At 39.7% G+C, this 24,463-nt stretch overlaps 1 protein-coding gene and 1 long non-coding RNA gene across 2 annotated transcripts; one reads left to right on the top strand and one right to left on the bottom strand.

The window, feature by feature from the left end:
• Positions 1–2,589: 2,589 nt before the first annotated feature.
• LOC137197414 (uncharacterized) lies at positions 2,590–20,881 on the bottom strand. Its single transcript, XR_010931420.1, has 5 exons — positions 20,826–20,881; positions 18,931–19,034; positions 18,749–18,848; positions 3,426–3,533; positions 2,590–3,254 (listed from the first exon to the last, which is right to left on the bottom strand). It is a non-coding gene; the product is annotated as an uncharacterized lncRNA (long non-coding RNA).
• LOC137197412 (forkhead box protein G1-like) lies at positions 8,745–11,707 on the top strand. Its single transcript, XM_067610816.1, has one exon. The coding sequence runs from the start codon at positions 9,075–9,077 to the stop codon at positions 10,329–10,331; it is 1,257 nt and encodes a 418-aa protein (XP_067466917.1). The 5' UTR covers positions 8,745–9,074; the 3' UTR covers positions 10,332–11,707.
• Positions 20,882–24,463: the final 3,582 nt, after the last annotated feature.

The raw sequence follows: 24,463 nt of genomic DNA, 5'->3' as shown, positions 1-24,463 counted from the left end.
AAGCTGCTTATAAATACTTGCGCTGTTTTGGCAACAGTGCTGTAATCTGTGCAGCTGGTCGGCGAGCTCAGCCAGCGGAAAAACTGACACCACCGACCAACGCTGAAACTGTCCGACTGTGGAGATGAAGCAGGAGCAAAGAGGAGAAGAAGAGTTCTGCAAGGTTCTTCTGTCAGAGCAGAAACACAGAAAACTGATTTGGTTTGTTTGAGCTGCTGTGGAGCAAACGAGCAGACAGACTTTCCTTGTCAGGTGGTCTCAGTCAGTGATGGAAAGTTACTACATCAGTACTCAGTACTGCAGAAAATGTACTTTTGTCATAGTAGTGAACATGACACTCACACATCATCAGCTTTTTAGTTGGTATGTTGAACTTGTTAGCAAACAGTTGCTTATTTCCACATCCAGCAGTTACGGAGCAACATTATCATTCATGTGGAGTCGTGTTTCTGTCCACCTGGTGAATGTAAGTCCAATATTCACTCTCTTTTAGCTCTGTTTTTGCTCTCTACCAACTCCTGAGGGAAATATCTGGCTCTTTAGCTGCTAAATGCTCCACTATGTTCACCAGCTAGTCTACAGCTAACTAGGGGTCCAACGGATCACAAAACTCTCGGTTCGGATTGTATCACGGATTTCAGTCACGGATCGGATCATTTTTCGGATCAGCAAAAAAAAGAAAAAAGAAAAAGAAAAAAAAAGGGGTGACAAAACTTCCATATATCTGTAAAACACTTTGGTTACAGCAAGAAACATTTGCCCATGGTCTTAAATGAAGACAATATTCAAGATGTCCGATGTTAAAATCTTAAAATATATAAAATATTCAAAGCTCAATTGTTAAATTAAATTGCAATATGAAACATGATACCTTCCTTTTAAACACAGTAGTGAATGGAACAAGTCTGTGTCCACATCATCAAAACTTCATAACTTAAAAATGTGAACACACGTCTTGTCCTGCAGCTTGTTGAACGAGCCACCAAACAAACATTAATCAGGGAAAAGTGCATCGCTAACGTCAGTCAGCAGCTACGTAGCTAATTAGCTGCTCAGCTGCAGCACATTAAACAGCGTGTAAACATATCCGCAGATGTCACTATGGACCCGTTAGATGCTGGTTTGGTCGTTGCTCTTCAAAATCCCTGTTAGCGACGCGCTGTCTGTCCATGACTTGTACTTACAGCAGTTTGTTTACTTTATTTTAAATGAGATATTAAATTTTGCAATTAATCTGCGTACTGATCACGGATCAACTATAATCTGTTGCAACCCTACAGCTAACTGTGTCTGTTCGCTGTTTGGTGCTGAGCAGGTGGTGTACAGTGGCTTTTTACAGCTTTTACTCTGAAAACGACGCTATGAGAGCACTGAGAGTGAAGCAAAACAGTAAAGTTGCAGCCAGACAGATAAACAATGAGCTGAAACTCACTATAAAGCTCCGTAAAGCCGAGAGGAGCTGCAGAGTCACTACGAGCCACGACCAACACATTACACACTGACAGCTCAGACTGTGGAGGTAAAATATCGATTGGTTGATTGATGTTAGCATACTGATGTTAGCATTTAGCTCAAATCAGCTGCTATCCTAGTCTTGTTTTCACATCAAAGATAGTTTACTTTTAAGAGGAATTGTTGTTCCACTATCAAACCGTCAGAAAATTAGTAAAACATCTTTCATGACTAACTTCAGTTCTGCTTTTAGAATCAAAATTTCATCTGTGGTGAAAAATCGTGGGAATCCCGAGAAAAAGAGTGACATATTCTCTGGAGGTTATCATTTTAAACTCACTGGAAATCCTTCAGCTCAACTCAGTTGAATCCAAATGTCCAGACTTTCCCGCTCTTGTGGGCTTGCGTATCTAACTGATGCGTTCCCGGGAAGTCTGTGAGTGTCAACGTCTAAATCCACAATTCCTCAAGTGCACAAGAGACCTGAGAGTCTGCCTGAGCTGCAGACTTCGCTCTGAAGATTACCCATAGTTCATAGAAGGTGTACGGCAACGTAAAAGTTAGAGTCATAACAAAATATAATATATTTTTTACGTAGGCCTGTAAGTGAACAGATGCAGTGAGGTTTATATTGCATAAGTCAGTACCACTAAAAACATTCAACAACGTTCTTTCAAATGAATTACAGGGTCATAAATTTTGATTGATCATAATGGAAACGAGTGACGTCGCAGTGAAACAGAAGTTTGAGCATCTTCAGCTTTGAGTGGTGTGTTTAAATCAAATACTTCACATTTAATGGTTAGTGTTGAGTTTGGTGCGATACTCCGCTACAGAGGACAGACCTCTCTCACCTGTCGTTAGATCAGGAGGACGACGAGGGAGACGTGAATGAATCAGACTTCAGCAACATTATCTGCAAATGAAACACAGTTTTTGTCCTCTGATATCCAAACTCACATCTCTTCCCATCTCTCTCCATATTGCTCTGTTAGCTGCTACGACTCACAAACAGTACAGTGCTGTTTTATATGATGCTTGCAGTTAACTAGACTCACATTTGATTGGTAAAATTTTTGAGTTCAAGATGAGTGAAAACATTTTGAAAACATTTTATAGGAAGTGAAAAGACAGAGGTTGCTGTAAAAACACTGAAAAATGATTTATTGTACATATATGTGTCATATAACGAGATACATGACCAGTTGATACAGGGACACAGGATTAGAACTGGGAATATGAATTTTCCTTCAGCCCCTGTCTAATAAAGTCTTTTATGGCCTCACAGACTGTGAACACATCACAGCACGTCGGTCTGCGAGTCTGGACGTTGGGATTCATCCTGTGTCCTTCCACATGTGTCGGGGTTAAACTCTTCCTCTCATCCAGTAGGTCAGACCCCCCCACCCACTGAAACCCTGCTCAGGATAATCAGGTAATGACGACGGATAGATGAATGGAGTTTCCCCTTATGGTGCAAGCTTACAGTGCAGGCTGCTTACCTTATGGTAAGTGGTTAAGCCCATAATCATTAATGTAAGAGCACATTGAGTCCTATAAGCAACATTTGTTGTCATTGTCTGTTGAGCATCTTTTTAAAGTTACCTTCTCCATCCTGTTAATGTTCACCGAGAGATCGTTCCAGATGACGACGTGTAACTCGGGTGTTATTTTCCTCACCAGGTTAATCGCTGAGATCTGGCAACATGCTGACGTCACTAAAAAGAAGTCTGGTGGGTCCAGAAATGTAATCAGATGATCAGATCGGAAAACCAGTTTGTTTGGAGGTCGAACTGAAAGCTCTGAGGACACGAGTACAAGTACGGCAAGTACAGTAGGTCAAAGTTGAAGCAGGAAGTGACAGATTGGGTAAAAGTTTTATTGCACATTTAAAACCAGGTGTTGACTAAACTGCTTTACAGAGAAATTTAGAAAATAAGACAAGTTTAAAATAGTTTTATCGTTATAGTAACGATTAAGGAGACTCAAATACAATCATATTCAGTTGGGTCTTTAACCGGGATTTAAAGGTGCTAATTGAAGGGGAAGATCTGGCAGTTCGGGGCAAACTGGTCCACAATCTGGGGGCAGAAATGGAAAAAAGCTTTTGGATTTTGACTGGGAAGATGGAAGAGAGAGGAATAACCGATCAGAGAGTCTGGAAGTTGAATATGGATTGAGGAGATCAGAGAATCTACGCAGAGCTTTAAAAACAAATAAAAACATGTTAAAATCAGTTCTATATCTCAGTGGGAACCAGTAAAGGGAGGCCATGCTTATTGGTATCAGTGAGGAGTCCAGCTGCTGCATTTTCAACCAGCTTCAGGTGAATTATGGGAAAGACTGAAACATTAAGAGAATTAATAGAGACGACTCTCCAGATCTCCAAATCGACCTAATGCAGGAAAAGCCACTGCTAATGCTTATTTATATGTTTGTCAAATTTTAACACAGAGTCAAAAATGACAGACATGTTTCTCTTTAGTGATGTCATCACGTTCACAGATCACAGATATTAAAGGAGACATATTCTGCTTTTTGTGGTTTTCTGTCATTTATATCCTGTTATGATGTCAGATGTTAAACATGGTTAAAGTTCCAAAACTTGAGGTGCCTGCAAGCCAAAAGTCGGGGCTTCAACCTGACCTGAACGCTTCGTTTGTGTTGTTTTTTTCTACCTTCCTGAAGCTGACCAATCAGAACAGAGTGGGCTCATCAGGAGGGGGGCATTAAAGAGGACCTATTATGCTCATTTCAGCTCTAAATTTTTACTTCTGGACTCCGCTAGAGTAGCTCTGCATGATTCAAAAGTTAAAAAAACTCCTTATTTATCTTCTACTGGTGCTTTATGCAGTCCCTCAGTTCAGCCTCTGTCTGAAACAGGCCGTTTTAGCGCCTGTCTCTTTAAGGCCCCGCCTCCTGATGAGCCCACTCTGTTCTGATTGGTCAGCTTTACGTATCAGAGTTGTGTCCAAACATTTCCTGCTTTACTGCTTCAAATTAAAAGCTTTTAATGACTAGCAAACTGGAGACTTTTATTGGGAAGAATTTACAGGAAGTAAAAACGTGTTCCTCACTGACTGACTTAGCGGAGCTTCGTTAGTGGCGCTAAAAACCGGTCGAAAAAACGACATATGGAGCTATTTGGAGCTATTTGATGAGCAGGTCAGTTAGAAATAACGCAGGGAGGAAGAGTAGAAGCAGAAACAGCCACAGTGATGATGATGTATGATGAAGAGCTGCAGACGACCAGCACACCTCTAACAGGTGAACTACTTATTTTACTTTGCTGTGGTGTGTGATGGCGTCTAGGCTCTGCGCAACTACTCCCTGAGCAGAGCAGCGAACTCGTGCATGTAGCAGATGTCCATATAAAGAAATCCGTCACGAAATGACATCAGCTCGGGCTGAAAGTAGAAAAAAACGTTGGAAACTTAGCGTTCAGAGCAGTCTGAGGCTCACAGGGATTACTGCTACATACGTTTACCTCGTTATTTGACACGTCGGCCACTTTTAACATGAACATCCGACATTGTGACATTATATGTATGTCTGAAAATAAGGAAAATACTAATAATACGTCCCCTTTAAAGAGACAGGAGCTAAAATGGCCTGTTTCAGACAGAGGCTGAACTGAGGGGCTGCATAAAGGACCAGTAGAAGATAAATAAGGAGTTTTTAACTGGAAATCATACAAAGATATTCCAGTAGAGCCCCAGAATATACATATATACCTGTAAATGTGCAGAATATGTGTCCTTTAAACTGGTGAAAAAAGTGTTATTATTAGTGACAAAACTACAAAAATCCATCTCATAACAAATCGTATCAAATTGTCTTTAATCTCATGTTTTAGGGTATCAGAGGTAGTGTGTGTGTGTGTGTGTGTGTGTGTGTGTGTGTAGCCCAAACAGAGCCTTTGTTGGAGGTACAGATCTGGTTAAAGTTAAACAGAAGCACCATCTGGCACTAAAACACAGCAGAGATTTAATACGGCAGATTGGAGGAGGAAGGCCTCGTGTGTGTGTGTGTGTGTGTGTGTGTGTGTGTGTGTGTGTGTGTGTGTAATCTGGATTTCAGCTTTGTTGTCATACAAAATCTGCAGTGAGTGCAAACAAACAGTGATCACGGAGCTCAGTGTGTGAGACACTGAAGGCAGTTTGTGAAATCTGTTCAAATTTTAACAACATGTTTTGTTTCAGATAAACGTTTTGTTTTTTTTTTTCTGCGACTCCAAACTGAAATTAAACTGAAAAATTAAAAACATCACTTAAAAAACTTTGGTGGGATTTTAAGAGTTTTGATCTTTGACTGATGAACCAGTGACATGAAACTGATGAAAGGAGGAAACATCACAGAGGAGAAGCTGCAACCAGGAGAAAAAATGACAAATATGTGATTTTTTTAAAAAACTGCATTAAACTGGAATTTATGTAACAAATAAATATAAATAATTTTGATTAGTCTGTGTTACTGTCAGTCAACAAACTGTATTTTTTAACTGTAAAAGGTGAAACTTTCTTTAAAAACACAGTTCAGTTCAACTAAAGGATGAAAAGTTCTGTCAGGTTTGTTCTTTCAGCTGCGACTCCAAAAAAAATTAAATCATTATTGTGTTTTGGAAAAATATGTTTAGAAGAATGTTTGCTGTTTATTTTAACTGCCTAAAAGTGCTTCACTCGCCTGCAGCCAGCAGCAGCAGAGCTGGATTAACAAGCAGGCAAATCTCCAGGAGCCCTAAAAGCTGCAGGCTTACTGTAAGTCTGCTGGACTCGCTTAACTTCACTGGAAATTTGGGGGGAAATGAAGCCATAAAGCACGACATGAATCAATCAGTCGATCGACAGAAAATTAATCAGAAGCTATTTTGATGATTGATTAATATTTCTAAATGAGTTTCCAGCCTCTCAAACGTGAGGAAACAAGTTATTTGAATACATAACTTTTTCATTTTCAATACTTCCTGACGTTTTATAGACAAAAATGATTAATTGATAACATGATAGAGCTGCTAGAGCTGCGATTAGTCGACTAATGGTTTTATTCATCTTGTAAGGAAAAATATTTACTGGTTGCTTCTTTATGTGTCGTACATGATAATAAACTGAATATGTTTTATATGTTTTTTGGACTGTTGATCAGACAAAACAAGATATATGAAACCATCACCTCGGGCTCAAAATGATCAATCGACTAATTGAGAAAATAAACTGCTTTAATTGATGAGTAAAAGGCTTTAAGAGTCACTGCGTCAAAATCTATTGAAGTTTTGTGCTTATGTGTTGCATATTTCTACATTAATGTTTAATCTGGACGTATTATTCCAGTTTAGAGACACAGAGCAGGGAGGTGAGGAGGGGGTTAACGGGGGTCCAGCAGCTCTTTTATGATCCATATGTTCAGCCTGGTGATATAATATGAAATGATGTAAACAACAACAATCTGAACAGCCGTAAACAAACCAATACAGACAACAAACTGCAGTAATACATTCATAAAAAAAAGTTGTATTAAATCTGCAGCAGAGTGGAGCCTCCACTATAAACACCTGTACTCACCTGCAGGACACGCGCATGCGCCGGGCGGTGCGTTGAATTATCGATGGATGAAGTTATTGATTCCTGTGCAGAGGTCACATGACGATGATTTTAATGTGTATTATATATGAAAATCGGTCGTACCGATTCATTAATAGTTGGGAACAAAGAGATGCACGTGCTCAAGGCCTGCCCCTCGATATGGCCCGCGGGCCCGGCCGAGGACGCCACGAGACCGCAGCGCCCGAGTCCTGATCCGGTTTTACGATTTAATATTCACATATGTAGGAAAACAGTCCGAGACGCAACGTTTTAACAGGAAGTTACGTCATGTTTAGATAAATAAAGGCCTAAAGAAAGATTTTTATTTTAAAATGTCAGCTACTAACAGCAGCTTAACACACACACACACACACACACACACACACACACACTCAAAGTTAATATTTTAATTGATACATTAAATGAGGACGATGTACATTCAGAAAATATGCTCAAACAAACTTATTATTTGACCAAACATCATTTAAACTCTCAGTCACAGTTTCATGTGGTCAAGTTTTAATAATAGAGTTGAAATCTTCCACCACTCCAAGAAGTTAAAAACATTCTTTTTACATTATATTAGTTCATTTAACTGTTCAGATTTATTTTATATAACGTGTATATGTTCTAAAAACTGTTTCCTCACACAGCCTGGAATATAATTTTGTTTAAGTAATTTATGTTTTATTATAAAACCTCAGTATCTTCAATGGCAGCTAAAGTGCTAAATATGGAGTCTTGGGTTTGACTCAGTGTAAACATGTGACAGAATATGTGACATTGAAACACTGGAGAAAGTTTTTTACTGCATTTAAAACCAACTGAAGGAAAAAAATTAGGAGAAAAATCAGGTTTTAAGAGCTTAACGAACAAGATGGATCATCTATAATAATAATAATGATAATAATAATAATGATAAATTAATAAGTATAATTATTATTAAGTTTACTTACAGCAGTCAGAAAATAAACAGGTTCATTTGTAATCCTGACTGCTGCCAACAGGAGGCGCTCTGGTTACAGCGTCAGACCTGCTGCCTGTGTGTGTGTGTGTGTGTGTGTGTGTGTGTGTGTGTGTGTGTGTGTGTGTGTGTGTGTGTGTGTATGTGTGTGTGTGTGCTTGCGTGCCTGTGCGCGCGCGCTCATGCTTCCTGCCTGGCACAATGATTTTTATTAGTAGACAATGCTTCACCCCGCCTCCTCCTCCTTCTCCTCCTCCTCCTCCTCCTCCTTTCCCAAAAACCACACACATGAGCGCACACTGACCGTGCACGCGCTGTGTTTGCCGACATGAATTCAAACTATTATTGTCGTTGAGAAAACAAAGCCGAGGAGGCTGCCTGCCCCGAATGCCTGCATGCGCGCTTTTACGCACACGCACAGGCGCGCGCGCGCACACACACACACAGAGAGACGTGCGCTTTTACGCACAAGCTCAGGACGGGATTTTACGCACACATGCGCTGAGAGGAGGGTGATGCGTGACGCACGGCACAATTACAAGAGCGAATTTAGGGGAGAGGTGCACGCGCGTAAACACCGACGGGAAGAGGGGAGATTAAAGAGAGCAGATAAAAATGACAGGTTTGTGTTTTTGGAGACATTAAAGGTCGTCAGAGTCTCCGTTTGAAGACGGAGAGACGGAGAGGAAGAAGCAGAAAAGAGGATTTGTTGACAAAATCACCAAGTTGGAGAAGCTCCTCCTCTCCGTGATGTAGCCGCGAGTCGGAACCTCCTTAATTACTAATTTCTCCACGTCCAAGCCACGCTCTCTCTCTCTCTCTCTCTCTCTCTCTCTCTCTCTCTCTCTCTCTCTCTCTCTCTCTCTCTCTCTCTCTCTCTCTGTCTGTCTCTTTTCTCTCTCTCCACTCCTCCATCCATGCATCTCTCATCCTGACCCTCCTTTCTCTCTCCTCTCTGTCTCTCTTTCGTTTCCAGCCCGGATAACGGAGGTGGACGAGCTTGGAGTTGTTGTTGTTGTTGTTGTTATTTTTTTTATTATTATTTATTCCTCGTATTTTTGGGAGACCTGCCACCGGGCATGGAGGATGTAAAAGACCCGCCGACCGTCCACCGGTCCTCCTCCTTCAGCATCAAGAGCCTCCTGCTGCCCTCCAAGTGCGACAGAACGGACTCCGCTGCTGCTGCTGCCGCCGCCGCCGCCGCGGTCATCGGCATCCCCGGGACCCTCTCTCCCTCTCCGGGTTCTGACTCTGAGAAGTCGCTGGACCCACCGGAGGTAGACTCCACAGCCGGCGCGCTGGACCCGGAGAAACCGGGCAAGGAGGAGCAGGGGGAAGAGGAGGAGGAGGGCGGTGGGGGAGGCGGAGGAGGGGACGGCGCCAAGGCAACACCGGAGCAGAATAATAACGGCAATAATAGCGGGAAAAACGGGAAATATGACAAGCCTCCGTTCAGCTACAACGCCCTGATCATGATGGCCATCCGGCAGAGCCCCGAGAAGCGGCTCACGCTGAACGGCATCTATGAGTTTATCATGAAAAACTTCCCGTATTACCGGGAGCACAAGCAGGGCTGGCAGAACTCCATCCGGCACAACCTGAGCCTCAATAAGTGCTTTGTCAAGGTGCCCAGGCACTACGACGACCCGGGGAAGGGGAACTACTGGATGCTGGACCCGAGCAGCGATGATGTTTTCATCGGGGGGACTACCGGGAAGCTCCGCAGGCGCTCCGCCACCTCCCGGGGCAAGCTGGCGATGAAACGCGGTCTGCGCTTCGCTCCACTCGGCTTAGGGATTAACGAGCGGGCGAACAACCCGCTCTACTGGCAGATTTCTCCGTTTCTCTCCCTGCACCATCACCACCACCATCACCCGCACTACAACGGATCCTCACCCGGATTTTTGAACCAGGCTGCCGGCTACGGGTCGCTGCTGCCCGCGGTGGAGCAGCTGAGCAACGGGGACCTGGGGCGCTCCATCCTCGGCGGGTCAGCCGCCGGGGCGCTGGGCTTGACGAACAGTTACGGGATGAGCACGTCGCCGGTCGGGCTGCTGTCCGGACAAACTGCCGGGTATTTTGTCTCAGGGACCCAACACGCGGCTGCAGCGGCACCGGGGCAGCCTGGAGGAGGGCCGCCGCATCCGCCGCCGCCGCATCTCCAGCAGGGCGCACCGGGATACGGCGGCCTGGCGACCAGCAGCTCGCCGCAGTCTCTGCTATCGGACTCGCTCAGAAACAGCTCCCTACCGGCCTTCTCCCCGGGCGTGTCCGCGGGGTTCCCCGGGGTGCTGTCCCATCAAAAGAGGGTGACCCCAAACGCTTTCCTAAACTGAACTCCCCCCTCCTCCCTCCTCTCTCCCCTCCTCCCCCCTCCTCCCCCTCACCGTCACCTCTCCGTGGATGGCACCGGGACGAGGACGCACAAAAGACGTCATGTTAAGGGCAAATAATAAGTGGTAAATATCAAACATTGATCGCAAAAAAATATATATATGAAGTGAAACTTTTTTGGCCATATTCTGCCCCGAAGTGCAACGGGGTTATTTTGATTATTTCTTCGCATTTTATTGAAAAAGGGACAAACTTTTGTTACCCGCGGGTTGTACAACTGTAAACTAGACTTGCCAAAGGTAACGCTATAAGTATATTTCAAGCTATTTATATCTTGTACAAAGATTTTCAGTACTTTCTTTGAGTCTTTTATTTATGTTTTGTATTTATTGTACAATGTATTTAAATTCTATTTGTTAGTGTATACTCATCAGTATTGAGGAAGCGGGGGGAGGGGGGAGGGGGGGGGCGAAACAAGACATACAGGGTTAATAATTAGCCTATTTATGAATTTTGAGATAATCAAGGAGAGAAAAAAAAAGACAATCAAAACTTTTTCTTTGCTCTTTTTCTTTTTTGGGAGGAAGTAAATGAACAAATAAAGCCTTAAAATCAGCAGAAACAATCAGGGGTTTGAGAGGAAAAATAAGCCTACAAATCATATCTCTACTCAGGTTTGACCCCGGAATATTCATAATAATAATAATATTAATAATGATGATAAAAAAAAACTTCTCTCTGTGAAGAGTTTCCTTCCAAAATGATAATATCCAAAATATGAACTTTTTTCAATGTGGGAGAGCAAAAAAAAAAAACAACCTTACTGCTGCTTTTCAGCATAAATAATAATAATAACTTTTGACTTTAAGCCCCTTTAAATAAATAAATGGATATATGTATTTGGAAAAGAACTCTTCATATGTAAAATTATGCAAAACAACGCAGCTGAATTAAGAGTTTTTTTGTGTTTTCTGTTCATTATAAGCCCACATTGTCCCTTTCAGTTTTAGAGTGTGTGTGTGTGTGTGTGTGTGTGTGTGTGTGTGTGTGTGTGTGTGTGTGTGTAGGCCTGTATGAGCATGAAACCTCCTGCGCATGTGCGCCAAGTGCCGCTGTATGGGCTAAACAAATAACCTCCTAATAATTAATTTTTATTAAAAAAAAAAAAAAGAAACAACAACAACAACAAAAAAACAAAAACATAACTTTTGTCGTTTCCATCCCGTTTTATTTCTTAAGCCTCCGGTTTCCCGGTAAAAGTTGTGTAACAGGCCTCGACATGCTGGGACGTAGTTCTGCAGGTTTTTGGGGCTTCAGGCCTTCAACACACACATACAGCTGCTGTCAGGATGAAAACTTCTATCTCCAAAACAAATACTTGTATTTAAAAAAAAAACACACAAATATAAACAGTTTTATTGAGTAAAGAAAAAAGTACTTTTGGGGGAAAAAATAAAAATCTTACTTACGGATTCTTTCCGGAGCTTTCAACCTAATCTCACGGTCTTTGACTCACTATAGAGTTGCCTCAAGTTGCTCACTTTTAGCTCAGTTTAATTTTAGATGGATTAAAGTGCATATTTTGGAATTATCTAAACAATTTTATTCACTTGAGGAGCTGAAAAAATAAATGATCAATCAGATCTTTGAAATGTTTCAGTTTGCACTAAAATCAACAAATAGAAATGGAGATAGGAGGTTTTCAGTCAGCTGCACTGGTGGCTTAAATGTGCAACATTTAAATTAAATGTAATTTAATTTAATTTTTGGGAGTAAAAAGTGCAGCTTGTGTATCTTTATAATGTGCATCAGCTGACATCGGCAGGCCGCCATATTTAATCTGCTCCCGATATTAATGTTGTAATGTGACGATCTGATCGATACCGCGGTCTGACTGAAGACACAACTTGTTGTTTTAAGGTAAAAAATGGAAAAATATGATTTAAATAATAGAACTTTTTTTTTGCACATTTTTGTTTAATGAAGCGTAATTTTAGCTTCATTTCAACATGCGGCAGGTTTGTAGCTCAACACTTAAAACATATTTATTATTTTTATACACAATTCATTTTAAAAAGTCCCCAAATTTAAATTTGCAGCTGAAGATGCTGAGTTTCACCACAGTCATGTTCATTTGGAAATGCTGCTTGTATCAATCTGATTTTTTTTTTCTCAAACTGATAAAAAAAAAAAAAACCCTCAATAAATTATTTAAAATAATTTTTAATTGGTAACATTTGAAGTCACATGACACTAACTGGCCTCCGTAACAGTTTAATAGCACAAAATAATTCTATAAAACACCAACAAGAGACAAATAAGATCAGATAAATACACAGAAAACATATTTTGATGCTGATTTTGCAGATTTTCCTGATTGTTTATAAAGAAAAACATAAATAATATTAAAGTGCAGAAATGCATTTTACATCATTGAGCCTTGCGACTGCGTTAAAATAACTTGTTGTACATCCAACCAGCAGCGTTTTGACTATCAAAGTATCGATCGCTGCGGTATCGATCGATCGGTTCCCCCTCAGATCTCGGGTCAGTGATGTCTGAGCTCTGCAACACAATCAAATAAATGTCGCCTCTGCAAAAATAAAGCAAATCAAACCTCCGAGAGAGAAAACACGATGCAGCAGATGATGATATTTTTTACAGAACAGACATTTATGGTCGATGTGCAGCCGAGCAAATAAATAGAAGATTTAAAAAATTGGGAAAAAAGTACAATTTAAAGGAAATAAAGACTCCAGATACTGCTGGCATGAATATGAAAGTGCACTGATTATTGAATATGATTAAAACTATCAGCCACGTTGGGCCTTTTATTGTGAAGTAAATATCATCTGCAGGTTGTGGGTTGGATTTAATTCAAATATATTTCATTTTGAGTCTTTGAATTTTTTGAGAAATGAGCCTTTTCTGTATTTGTTTGTTGATATTTTAAACAGCTGAGCATGCAAACTGCAAACTGCTGAATGGTAGGTTTTTTTCTTCCCCACCACCCTCATTTTTTACAGTGTAAATCAGAAAACCTAAAATAACCTCTGACCAAAATAAAAAATAAAAAAAACCTCCTCAAGCTCCACAAACAGGCTGAACCCCGTCAACACACATTCAGATATGATTATAGGCCCATAAATAAAAACATTAATACATTTTTAGCAGCAAAATAAAAAGCGGAAACACTCAAAATGTTCAAATCTTCAGCAGAAGTGAAAACAGGAAGTGATCCAGACTTGTTTGGTTTTTTTTAAATCGCTCTCCGTGTCACTTTTTTTTCCAGTTTGGTTTTGTATAAATTACTTTTGGGAGTTTTATTTTGTTTGTTTTGATTTTTTTTTTGCACTTTTGTTGTTAGCGTTCACTTGTATGAAGTCTGTACTGTCTGTTTCGTTGCTGTCTGTTTGTTTTTGTTTTTGGTTTTTTTTTTTGTTTTTCAGAGAAACTAAACTTGATTAAAAAGGATGAAATAACCTGAAACTTTTTTCTGTCTGATTGATGTTTGTTTACAAACCAGCTGAAGACATAATTCATTCATGTAGAAAGACTTTAAAACATATTTTTATCATATTTTACACACAACAGAAACTTTACTTTAAGTCTTGTCAATGAATTTCACTTTATGTATTTTTTTTTTAATTACATGAATGTTTATTTAAGATATTTAAAAGTTTTTAAGTGACTTGTTTTTTTTTCAATATTTATTATTTTTCATTTTATTATAATTAGTATTTGTTGCTATTAGTGACTATTGGAGCCATTTGAGTGATTTTATTTGTCTATTGATTATTATAAACAGCAGGTTTTTACTTGTTTCGTGACTTTTTAGGATGATTTTAAACGTCTCGTTTTCAGATATATTTTTTATTTTTTAGGTTTAATGTGAGCAACTCGTCTCTTGATTATCAGTCTAACATACGTCTGTTTCATCAATATTATTTTATGTTTTCAGTATTTAAGGAGTATTTAACGTTTCACATATTAAGTTTGATTTTTAGAAAACTTACCATATGACGGATGATTTATTCACATTAATGGTTATTATGAGAGGAGGTGTTTAATAGCTTGTTACAAGGTTTCTGAAAGTGTTTCTGAAAGAATATCTACATCTTTAATTTTAGAGGTTTGCCTTCATACTGGAACATTTGTGGAGGTTTATTAGATACATTTTACCCACCAGACTACTGTATCGTTTTATTATTCATCTAGATTTGAACGTGTGCTTCGGTTCAGTAGTGAGAAGAAGGTTTTTTTACATTTCCTGCAGGTCTCATCATGCAGCAGCTTCACTCTGTGTGTCCACACTTTGCTTCTTTGGCACTTTTTTTTTTATTTTTTATTCTTATGATGATTGAAAGAGTTTGCGGTTAACGTCAGCAGGTCTTTGCATGTTTTGTTCCTCTGCTGTCTGATTTCAGTGCTGTTAAAAAGTCCAGAATGAATCGAGTGAATGTGGAGATTACACACGTCGAGCTCTGCTGCTCGCACTCAGCAGTGTGTGTGTGTGTGTGTGTGTGTGTGTGTGGCGTCACGTGATCGACATGTATGTGTGTTCATCCACCAACGTTCAGCTGTACTGACCTAAAAATAAAAAACGGGCTAAAATTAGATGAAGTCCTGCGTAAAAATACGAACGTGGCAGCAGATGAGTTTTATTGAAGCAGATACACAAACCTGAGAGCTCGTCAATTACATCTGATTATTGTCGTTATTATCACAGTTTTATGAAATCAAACATTTTTCCTAAAAATTGTAAAATATATTTAGCAGATAAATATTCACCAGATCAACCTAATGCCTATAACTCAGCATCACTTACTAATTAATATAGTTAATTTATAAGAAGGTATTTTACGATCATATTATTACAGCTAATGTCTCCAAAACTGTGCCTGAACCTTCATAATATACCTTTAATATTAAAGTTTTATTCAATCTCATAACATTTCTATCATCATATATTCAATTATTAGTTTTATATGGATGTGATTTGAGGGTTCAGTGAGTTTTTGTCCTCTTTTATCCTTAATTTAATATTTTTTACTGTGTAAACGGTATAAAAGTAAATATATAAAGATGCAGAAGACAAACTTCGAACAAGCCAAACTATCAATCAATTCATCAATATTCCATAATTTGGAGGGTGTGAGAAGTTATTGGTCGTGTCAGACTGATGATACCAGTATTAATAATAATAATAATAATCAGTCGGTTATTGATCAGAGTTTGCTGCATTTTCACACCAGAATCTACGAATCAAAACCAGGTTTCGGTGAAAAATATGATTGAAGACGCTGTCTCCGTCTGTCGCCTCTATATGTCTTCCTGTCTCCGTCTTTGTCTGTATTTTTCTGTCTCTGTCTGTGTTTTTGTATTTTTCTTTCTGTCTGTGTTTTTGTATTTTTCTGTCTCTCTCCATCTGCGTCTCTTCAGTCTTTGTCTCTGAACGTCTCCGTCTGCGTCTCAGACTCGACGCTCGTGTCTCTCCGTCTCTCAGTGGTGTCTGTCTGTCTGTGTCTCTGCCGCTTTAAGAGCAGTCTCGCTGGGAGAATTTAGGTCAGGGCAGCGCCTCGGTCCGCTCGCTTGTTTTGGCAGCTGGGGCGGCCCAGACGGGCGGGGTCAGGCCAGGAGGAGGAGGAGGAAGGGGGGGAGGATTTGTGGTGATGTAATTTTGTGCCTGAGACAGTGATGTCACACCCACCCAAAGAGTGGTCCCAAACCAGGCGGGAAGCTTCGGGTCTGACAAATGAGGCCAATGCGGAAGTGACTTAAACCGACTCCACCGGTCCGACTGTATGGAAGTCGACGTCTCACTTGATTTATTACCTCAGTAAAGACTTTCCTGATGAGTTTATGGTCTCAATCGCGAGTTTCAAGTCTTCTTCAATACAGCATGATGTTCATTTTATAAATTATGGTTCAATGTAGAGTAAAACAGACAATAAAGCAGGGTTTCGCTACCACGGCAACCACGTTGGTTGTCACCATAGACTGTATAAAAATATGGACGTAGGTACCGTGACGTCACCCGTTGGATTCTGAAGAGCTGTTTTGAAGCTCAAAGTGAGCCGCTCCGGCCGTCGCCATCTTAGCAGTGCATGACTCTGCCTAACTCCCAGCCAATCAAAAATGGGTAAAGAGGCGGGCCGAATGGCTGTCACTCAAAGCAGCTATGTCCTTCATTATGCATAACTTTACGGCTTAATAAAATTTAAATGGGTGAGTTATAAAAAAATTCACCCCCCGTACAGTTGTCATGAAAGAGGAAATTAGCTACAGAGACCAAAACCGTTGTTTGTACCAGGCTGTAAACATGTTTATTTCTGCTGTAAAGTTGGGCATTTTAACATGGAGGTCTATGGGGATTGACTTGCTGTTGGAGCCTCAAGTGGTCATTCAAGGAACTGCAGTTTTTGGCACTTCAGCATTGGCTTCATGTTTCAGCCCTGGATGTTGCTGCTTGGTTGTTACATAATATAACGTAACCCCAGATTAGCAGTACAGGCGTAACTGTCACTATTTTAGTGTGTTTTCAGTTCATGAAAGTTAACTGTAATGTTTTGGTCGCCTAAAAAAGTTTTGTTAAGTGTTTGATTGAACTAAAAGACCCTCTAAAGACTCAGATGTTCAGTTTTTATGGTGAGCACATTTTGTTTTAAGCCTGTTTTTCTCTAGCCGAAATTAGCATTAGCATTAGCAATATCACAGTTAACTGTAGACTGTACATGCACCGTGCTAACTAGGCTAGCTGTTAGCGCTAGCGTTAGGGTCAGCCCCACCCTCTCGTCCAGATATGGTCACATCTAGCTCCAAAAAATCAAGATGGCGACGGTCAAAACACTGAACTCAAGGCTTCAGAACGGGAGTCCACAAACCAACGGTTGACTCGCCATTAAAATCATCTTTATACTTTTCTTAATATTTATTTCTTTACATTTAAATATACATTTAACGGTAAAAATATATTTTCTATGATTTGCATCTCTCTATTTGATGTTTTAAATGTGGTTTCAGAGCCAGGATGTCAGGATTTCTGACTCATCATGTGTTATTTATTAACGTGGTCGTGGTCTCACAGTCACACTGAGTCATAAAGACAGTATGACATGAATTACAGGACTTTCTTTGGTAGGAATTGTTTGCACCTTTTTTTCCTTTATTTTCAATTGCCGAGGAAAGAATGAAAAACAGCTGTTCACAGCACAGATGTATCCAGCAGTTTTTAGTTTGGGGAAGATCGCCGCCTTCAAGGCTCAATGCTACGGAGCAAAAGGGTCAAATAAGGAGAAAAGAAAAGGTTCAGCAATTAATCTGCCCATTATTTTCTCAATTAATCACTTAATTGTTTTGACAGACGATGTCTTTTATAATTTCAAACAGCCCTGAGGCACATTCTTCTTTCATTCAACCGATGACTGAAGACACAGATCATATATGACAAAGCAAAGCATAAAATCTTCTTATTTAGGAGGCTGGAACCAGTGGATATCTGGCATTGGACTCGATTAATTGACTAATCACTGCTCTAGTCTAATATCAGTATTTTATGATAAAGGTAAAACCTTCATCAGGGCAAAACATTGGACAAGACGAACTCCCGGAGCTTCTAGACCTGTGCTTTGTCATGCAAGTACACATAGGAGACGTTTCCAGGGTCCATATATGTTTGTAGGAAACCGTATCACCAGATACGGGTTGAAACCCAGCTGTAAGTTACAACAGGGAAACTCGGTGTGTACAACATTGCTTGTTAATGTCTTCTCTATGGTTAAGGCTTGGTTGGATTTAGGTATAAAAACTATTATATTAAGGTTAGAGAAAGATTGTGGTCATGGTTAAAAGACGCCAACATTGACCACGATAGGAAACAAACTATTTTCTTTCTTTCTACTTCCGCCTGTTGAGAAAATAGTCTTGAAATCTTTGATCTTAAATATATTATATGTGCTGTTTCATTATGGAAAGGCAGATAAAACAAGTCATTTAAATTCATCATTTCAGGAATTTATCTGTTGACGATTCTACAAAACCCCAAAATTACGTTTAATAACAACATCTTTGTGATGTCATTTCCAGCGTTTTTACAGTTCCTCCTGTCTACAGTATCTGTGTGTGACTACACAAAAACTACAGTACGGTTCAGGTTAGAGAAAGACTGTGGTTTTTAAAAAAGAAAACACTGAAGGTGGGTGGTGAGACCCATCCACCATCCTGACATCCACCCGTTAATTTGTCTCAATACATAAAGGAGTCACTCATTCCTGTATTGACACTGTGAACGTTGGTATTCAATATAAAATCATCCATAACTCATAACTAAAAGAGCTGCTGAAGGTTTTGAAGCCACAAAAGAGAGAGTGTTTGTTGGAACATGTGAATCAGCAGACTGGAGACACTGTGTGTTTCTCACCTGACAGTGATGGCGTGTTGAGAATGGCGGGAATGGAGACGCTGCCACCCTGCAGGGCTGATAAGTGATGGTGATTGAGCGTTTGGACCATCACTGTCCCCTGCAGGAACGCAGTTTTACACTCAGTCAGCACACACACACACACACACACACACACACACACACACACACTGCTCTCTCACCAGCTGCTTGCTCCGATGTAGAACCAGACGACAGGACAGGATGTGGACGACAAAACGCTGATCTGATCGACTCTCACTGACGGCTGTCCTGATGATGTGCGACTCTCCTTTTAACACAACAAACATCTAAATGTTTGAATCACAGAGCGTCCAAACAACCAGAGAGACTTCGGGTTTTTCTGCATGACATTTTGGAGCAAACAAGACGGAGACTGGCTGCTTCGATGAGGTATTTCTCATTAAAGTTGAACTCCACAGATGTTTCCAGGTGTTTTCTGTATAAAAAGTCATATAAAGTCTTTTGTGTCTCCAGAGGAAGCTGTGTGAAATCTGATAAATTGACTCAAGTGATGTCACCCGAGACTACAAATTTGAAAAGTTAAAAAAAAAACAATCTGAGGGTGAGGAGTTAGAGAGAAGTGAGGTTATCAGACCTCTGTAGCTCCTCATGTCTGCTGGAGGCTAACAGCTCCAGGCTACGTTAGCCCCTACTAGCATAACGCACCAGAATCTCTACAGTTGATTGAATTGAGTCCAGTTGAATTGTGGGTAATGTAGGAGCCAGATTATAAGATATTTGCAAAAAGTTTTCACATAGACACACATGTATCCCAAATGCTTGGCTGAGGTGGAAAACTTGAGCTGTGTCTCAAATCACATACTTCTGTTAGTCGACTGTGTACACTGTGTACTTACTGGCGTAGTGTGAGAATTTCTACAGGGTAGTGTTGTCTCAAATCAAACACAGCCGTTGTGCGCTTACCGGAAATGACGATCGCAAATTATCATTAGCTAGCGTTAGCATTTGTGTTATCGTTTGCGCTACCAAATCATTACAGGCTGCTAAATTAACCCAAAAAACATACTGATGGCTTATATCCAACAACAGTATAGTGGTGCTTAGTGCTAAAAAACACATGTATAACTTACATTTGTATAATATGGCGATGTTCACCGAAGTTACAACGTACTCGGCCGCCATTTCCAGTTTGAAAAGTGGTCCCTCCCCTTCCGCTACGTAGCCAAGATGGCGACCATTGAGGGCGAGAAGTATCCATAGTTCCAATGTAAGTTATACATGTGTTTTTTAGCACTAAGCACCACTATACTGTTGTCGGATATAAGCCATCAGTATGTTTTTTGGGTTAATTTAACAGTCTGTAATGATTCAGTAGCACGAACGTTAATGCGAATGCTAACGCTAGCTAATGCTAATTTGCGATCATCATTTCCAGTGAGTGCACAACAGCTGTGATTGATTTGAGACAACACTACCCTGTCAAATTCTCACACTACGCCAGTAAGTCCATAGTGTACACAGTGTACTAACAGAAGTATGTGATATGAGACACAGCTTGAGTGATTAAATGACGACGCACATGAATCATGTGACTTAACGTCACTGCAGAGCTGCTCTTTTGGGGCAGATGATTAACGCTTTAATGCCTCATGTCAGTTATTGGCTCAATTAACTTTTAAAAAATATAAAACATCAGTATTTTTGTTTTGTTTTTGTTTTTTATCAAGGTTATCAGACTTTTAGATGAAATTGGTTTAAGTTACAACTTCATAAAATGGACGTTAATCAAATCCAATTATGGACTGACAGTAACTTTGCTGAGTGTAAACTGAATCCAATCACTGCTGTAATATGTGTCATTATTTATATTTTGTGTCATTATGCCACAAAATTAAATTACTCCACAGAAAGATAAATACAAATATTTCTCTCAGTCTATGCACAGTTCAGAATTTTCCATCTTTAAGTAAATAATTGTGGATTAAAACCACAGAAATGTCTCAAACAGAGATGATGATTTTATTTCACCTCCACTGACAATACTGAGCTGTAAGGAGGTAAAACTAGGCTACAGCGATGAACTAATCACGCACACTGACCTTTGACCTCCCTACTGTTGGCTGTCATGACTGCGGTCCACAAACTGAAGCACCATAACACCCATCGACAGAGGAGACAATGCAGTGCAACTTTATTTTCTTTTTGGTGGTGGTGTGATGTTTTGTGTAACTTCTACATAAGAAAAGTTTATTCAACATCCAAATAAACCGACAGAAATTATTAGTGATAGACCGTTGTGATATTAGCCATTCAGTATATTTATATATAATAGTTTTCATTGTTAGCGGAGTCTTTCCTGCTGCCTTCAAACGATACAGCGTTACTGTTTAATGTTCTCCCTCCTGACGCTGTATCAGAGCTGTTTTTAGTTACTGCTGATGCAAACACATTTCCTGCATGAGAACATCTTTGCCTCCAGTTAAAACGATGTTTGAATCAACCAGTATTTCCACAGACTGCGCTCAGCTTTTCAGCAACAGAACTACAAACAAAGGTGGCAGTTGTAGCGGCGGCGACTACTACGTTAAAAAAACAAAAAATCAAAGAAAAACCGAGCCAATGACAAGTGATGGGAGAAATTAAGATAAATCAAATGATCAAATTAACTCTGGAGTAGCAGCTGCTCACCACAGACACAATATTAGCTCCTCTTAGTATTATTGTCAGGACTCTAAGGATTGTGTATAATGTTTCAGAGCCACAGGAAAATTAACTCTAAAATTATGAATGTTACAGTAATAGAGAAAGATAAAGACAAATAAATCAATAAATAAAGGGAAGACAATCAATATTGTCAAACTGTTTGATCTGAATCATTATTATAGGCCTGAACAGATAAACCTCTCCGGTATTTCACAAGAAAAGTCACTTTTTGCTCTAGTAATATGTTTTTTTCTCTTCTTCATCCGAACTTATTTATTATCTTGCCACATTTTGATTATTAGAAGAATATTTTAGGGTTTTTTATTCAGTAGTTCTGAAACACTGAAGTTTGTAACCAGAGTCACGCAGGATAAAAGCTGACAGACAGACAGACAGACAGCCCTCATGCAGGTGGATTACAGCTACAGAAAGGCATCCACAGCCCTCATGGCTCAAATGTATGAAGAAAAAAAAATACTATTACATTCATATAGACCTTAAGTGTCTGTTTTATATATTTATAACTTATCTATAAGTTACATTAAGACGGCAGGAGGTCCCGCAGCCACGGGCAGCAGGCGGTCCGCAACCGAAGGTCACCTGCTAGACGAGAAAGCACAAAAACTCCGGGGGAAGAAGCCAAGTTAGTAACATGCATTAATGGGGCATGAATGCGTACAGATGGAGAGGAGGAGGAGGAGGAGGAGGAGGAGGAGAGAGGAGCTCAGTGCACAGAGCAGTAGTGGAAGGAAACAAGCATGAATTCAAGTTTTCTTTTACGTATTTTCTGGAAATTAGGTTAAATTTTGCACTATATTCAGATTGAAACCCATCTATAAGTTACGATAGGGAAACTTGGTGTGTACAACATTGCTTGTTAACACCTTCCTGACTGTTGTCATGACGTGTCATCTCTATGGTTAAAGCTTGGTTGGATTTAGGTGTAAAAACTATTAAGATTAAGGTTAGGGAAAGATTGCAGTCATGGTTAAAAGACGCCAACATTGACCACAATAGGAAACAAACTACTTTCTTTCTTTCTACTTCCGCCTGTTGAGAAAATAGTCTTGAAATCTTTGATCTTAAATATATTATATGTGCCGTTTCATTATGGAAAGGCAGACAAAAAGAGACAAGAATTTATCTGTCGGAAGAGTTCCCATCGCAGCAGCAGTAAACAACTTCAAAACAATCAGACAATCAATAACAAGGAAGCCAGTGGTCAGAGGTCACCTGAACCCCGACCTTCTTACAAATTCAACGGGATAAATCCTTAAGAAAATGTCTCAAATCCCTCCATTCAGTTTGTCTGAGCAATAACAACTGCCATATGATCAAAGCTCCCATAAGCCGCCTTTTACAACCAATCAGTGCTGTTTTCATTAGTCTCTGCCTTGCTAATATTATTTTAGGAATTAAGCTTATGATTATTTAGTTTTAGTTTACTACAGTCATAGTTTTCATTGTTAATTGTGTTAATGACAACCTTTTTTATTCATGATAGAAACTGGATGGAAACCGAGTGAAAAAGTAACCTGAAAACTAGAATTATAACAAAATATATAACAATATATAACAAATGACAAATACTGATAATGTGAATGTGTTACATGAATTATCATCACTTCATGCATGAAAAACCTCATGAACTATCAGGGATGCAGAAGAATTAACATTATCTTATGCATGCCTTAATACAAGAACAATACTAGTGGAAGATATTTCTTTCAATCATCATGATTTGTGAGTTATTAATGATGTTCATGTCTTCTTCATTGTTAAGTCTGCAGTTAAAATGACGGGATAAAAACCTGACTTGTACATTCCTGATAGTTTTAGGAGGTTTTACGTGAATTAATTCATGCTTTTTCATGCATGAAGTGATCCCTTACTATAAAGTGTTACCGAAAGTCTTTATTAAACAACCTGCACATGTATCTGCAGAATCACACCTTGTAACTCCTGATTGGTCGAACATTATCCTCTGACACACAAAACTATCTCGTGTTCAGATGTTAATTCAGCTGCTTGTCCTGTTGCAAAAGTAAGCAGCATTTTGTGTTTCATTAACGTTACGTCTTTGCCACTAAAGACGGCCAACGGAAACAACTGAAAATAAAACGAGAAGCAGCAACAAAACAAACGTGACAAACTTCAAAAACATGCAGAACACGCTGGCGTTTATAAAAAAGTAAGCTAACGTAACATTATCAAGAGTGGATGTAGTGGCAATATTAACATTGTTTTAATCTGCTATCTTTAAATACGGGATTAACAAGGACATATTCTGCTCATTTCCAGCTCTATATTTATATTCTGGGGCTCTACTAGAATATCTTTGTATGAATTCCAGTTAAAAACTCCTTATTTATCTTCTACTGGTCCTTTCTGCAGCCCCTCAGTTCAGCCTCTGTCTGAAACAGGCCGTTTTAGCTCCTGTCTCTTTAAGGCCCCGCCTCCTGATGAGCCCACTCTGTTCTGATTGGTCAGCTTTCAGGAAGCTTCCTCCGGTTCCGGAGGCTACGTAAACAAACTATAGTAGCAGGATTTCACTTCTTTTTCTCCTTTTTTACTCCAAATGTCAACTTCTCAAATCTATCCTTACATGTTGGAGCTGAATCACATCTGAAATATGAGAGCGGACAACATGAACAACACATGGAAACACCTTAGCAACCACCTTAGCAACAGCCTTAGTACCCAAGGCTACAGAACAGATGGCCATTTATGGGCATGTACAACGAACCAACGTCAGCTTGTTGGCAAGGTAGAAAAAAACGTTGCAAACAAAGCGTTCAGAGCAGGTTGAAGTCCTGACTTTTGACTTGCAGGCAGCATTTCTATATATGTTCATCTAAAGTTTTAGAGCTTTGACCGTGTTTAACATCCGACATCAGAACAGGATATAAAAACAGAAAACCAGAAAAAGCAGAGTATGTCTCCTTTAATGTGGGCAGTCAAGCTTTTAAATCCTTTAAAGTAGCTGAAGTGGATCTTTTTCATAACAGATATTCAGATTTGTCTTTGTAA

This window comes from Thunnus thynnus, chromosome 14 (assembly GCF_963924715.1).
Source record: "Thunnus thynnus chromosome 14, fThuThy2.1, whole genome shotgun sequence".
Taxonomy (NCBI): domain Eukaryota; kingdom Metazoa; phylum Chordata; class Actinopteri; order Scombriformes; family Scombridae; genus Thunnus; species Thunnus thynnus.
This window is presented reverse-complemented; position numbering and strand designations above follow the sequence as displayed.

Bases quoted from the DNA above. Each gene is read 5' to 3' on its own strand.
- LOC137197412 (XM_067610816.1), top strand. From the start codon at position 9,075: ATGGAGGATGTAAAAGACCCGCCGACCGTCCACCGGTCCTCCTCCTTC.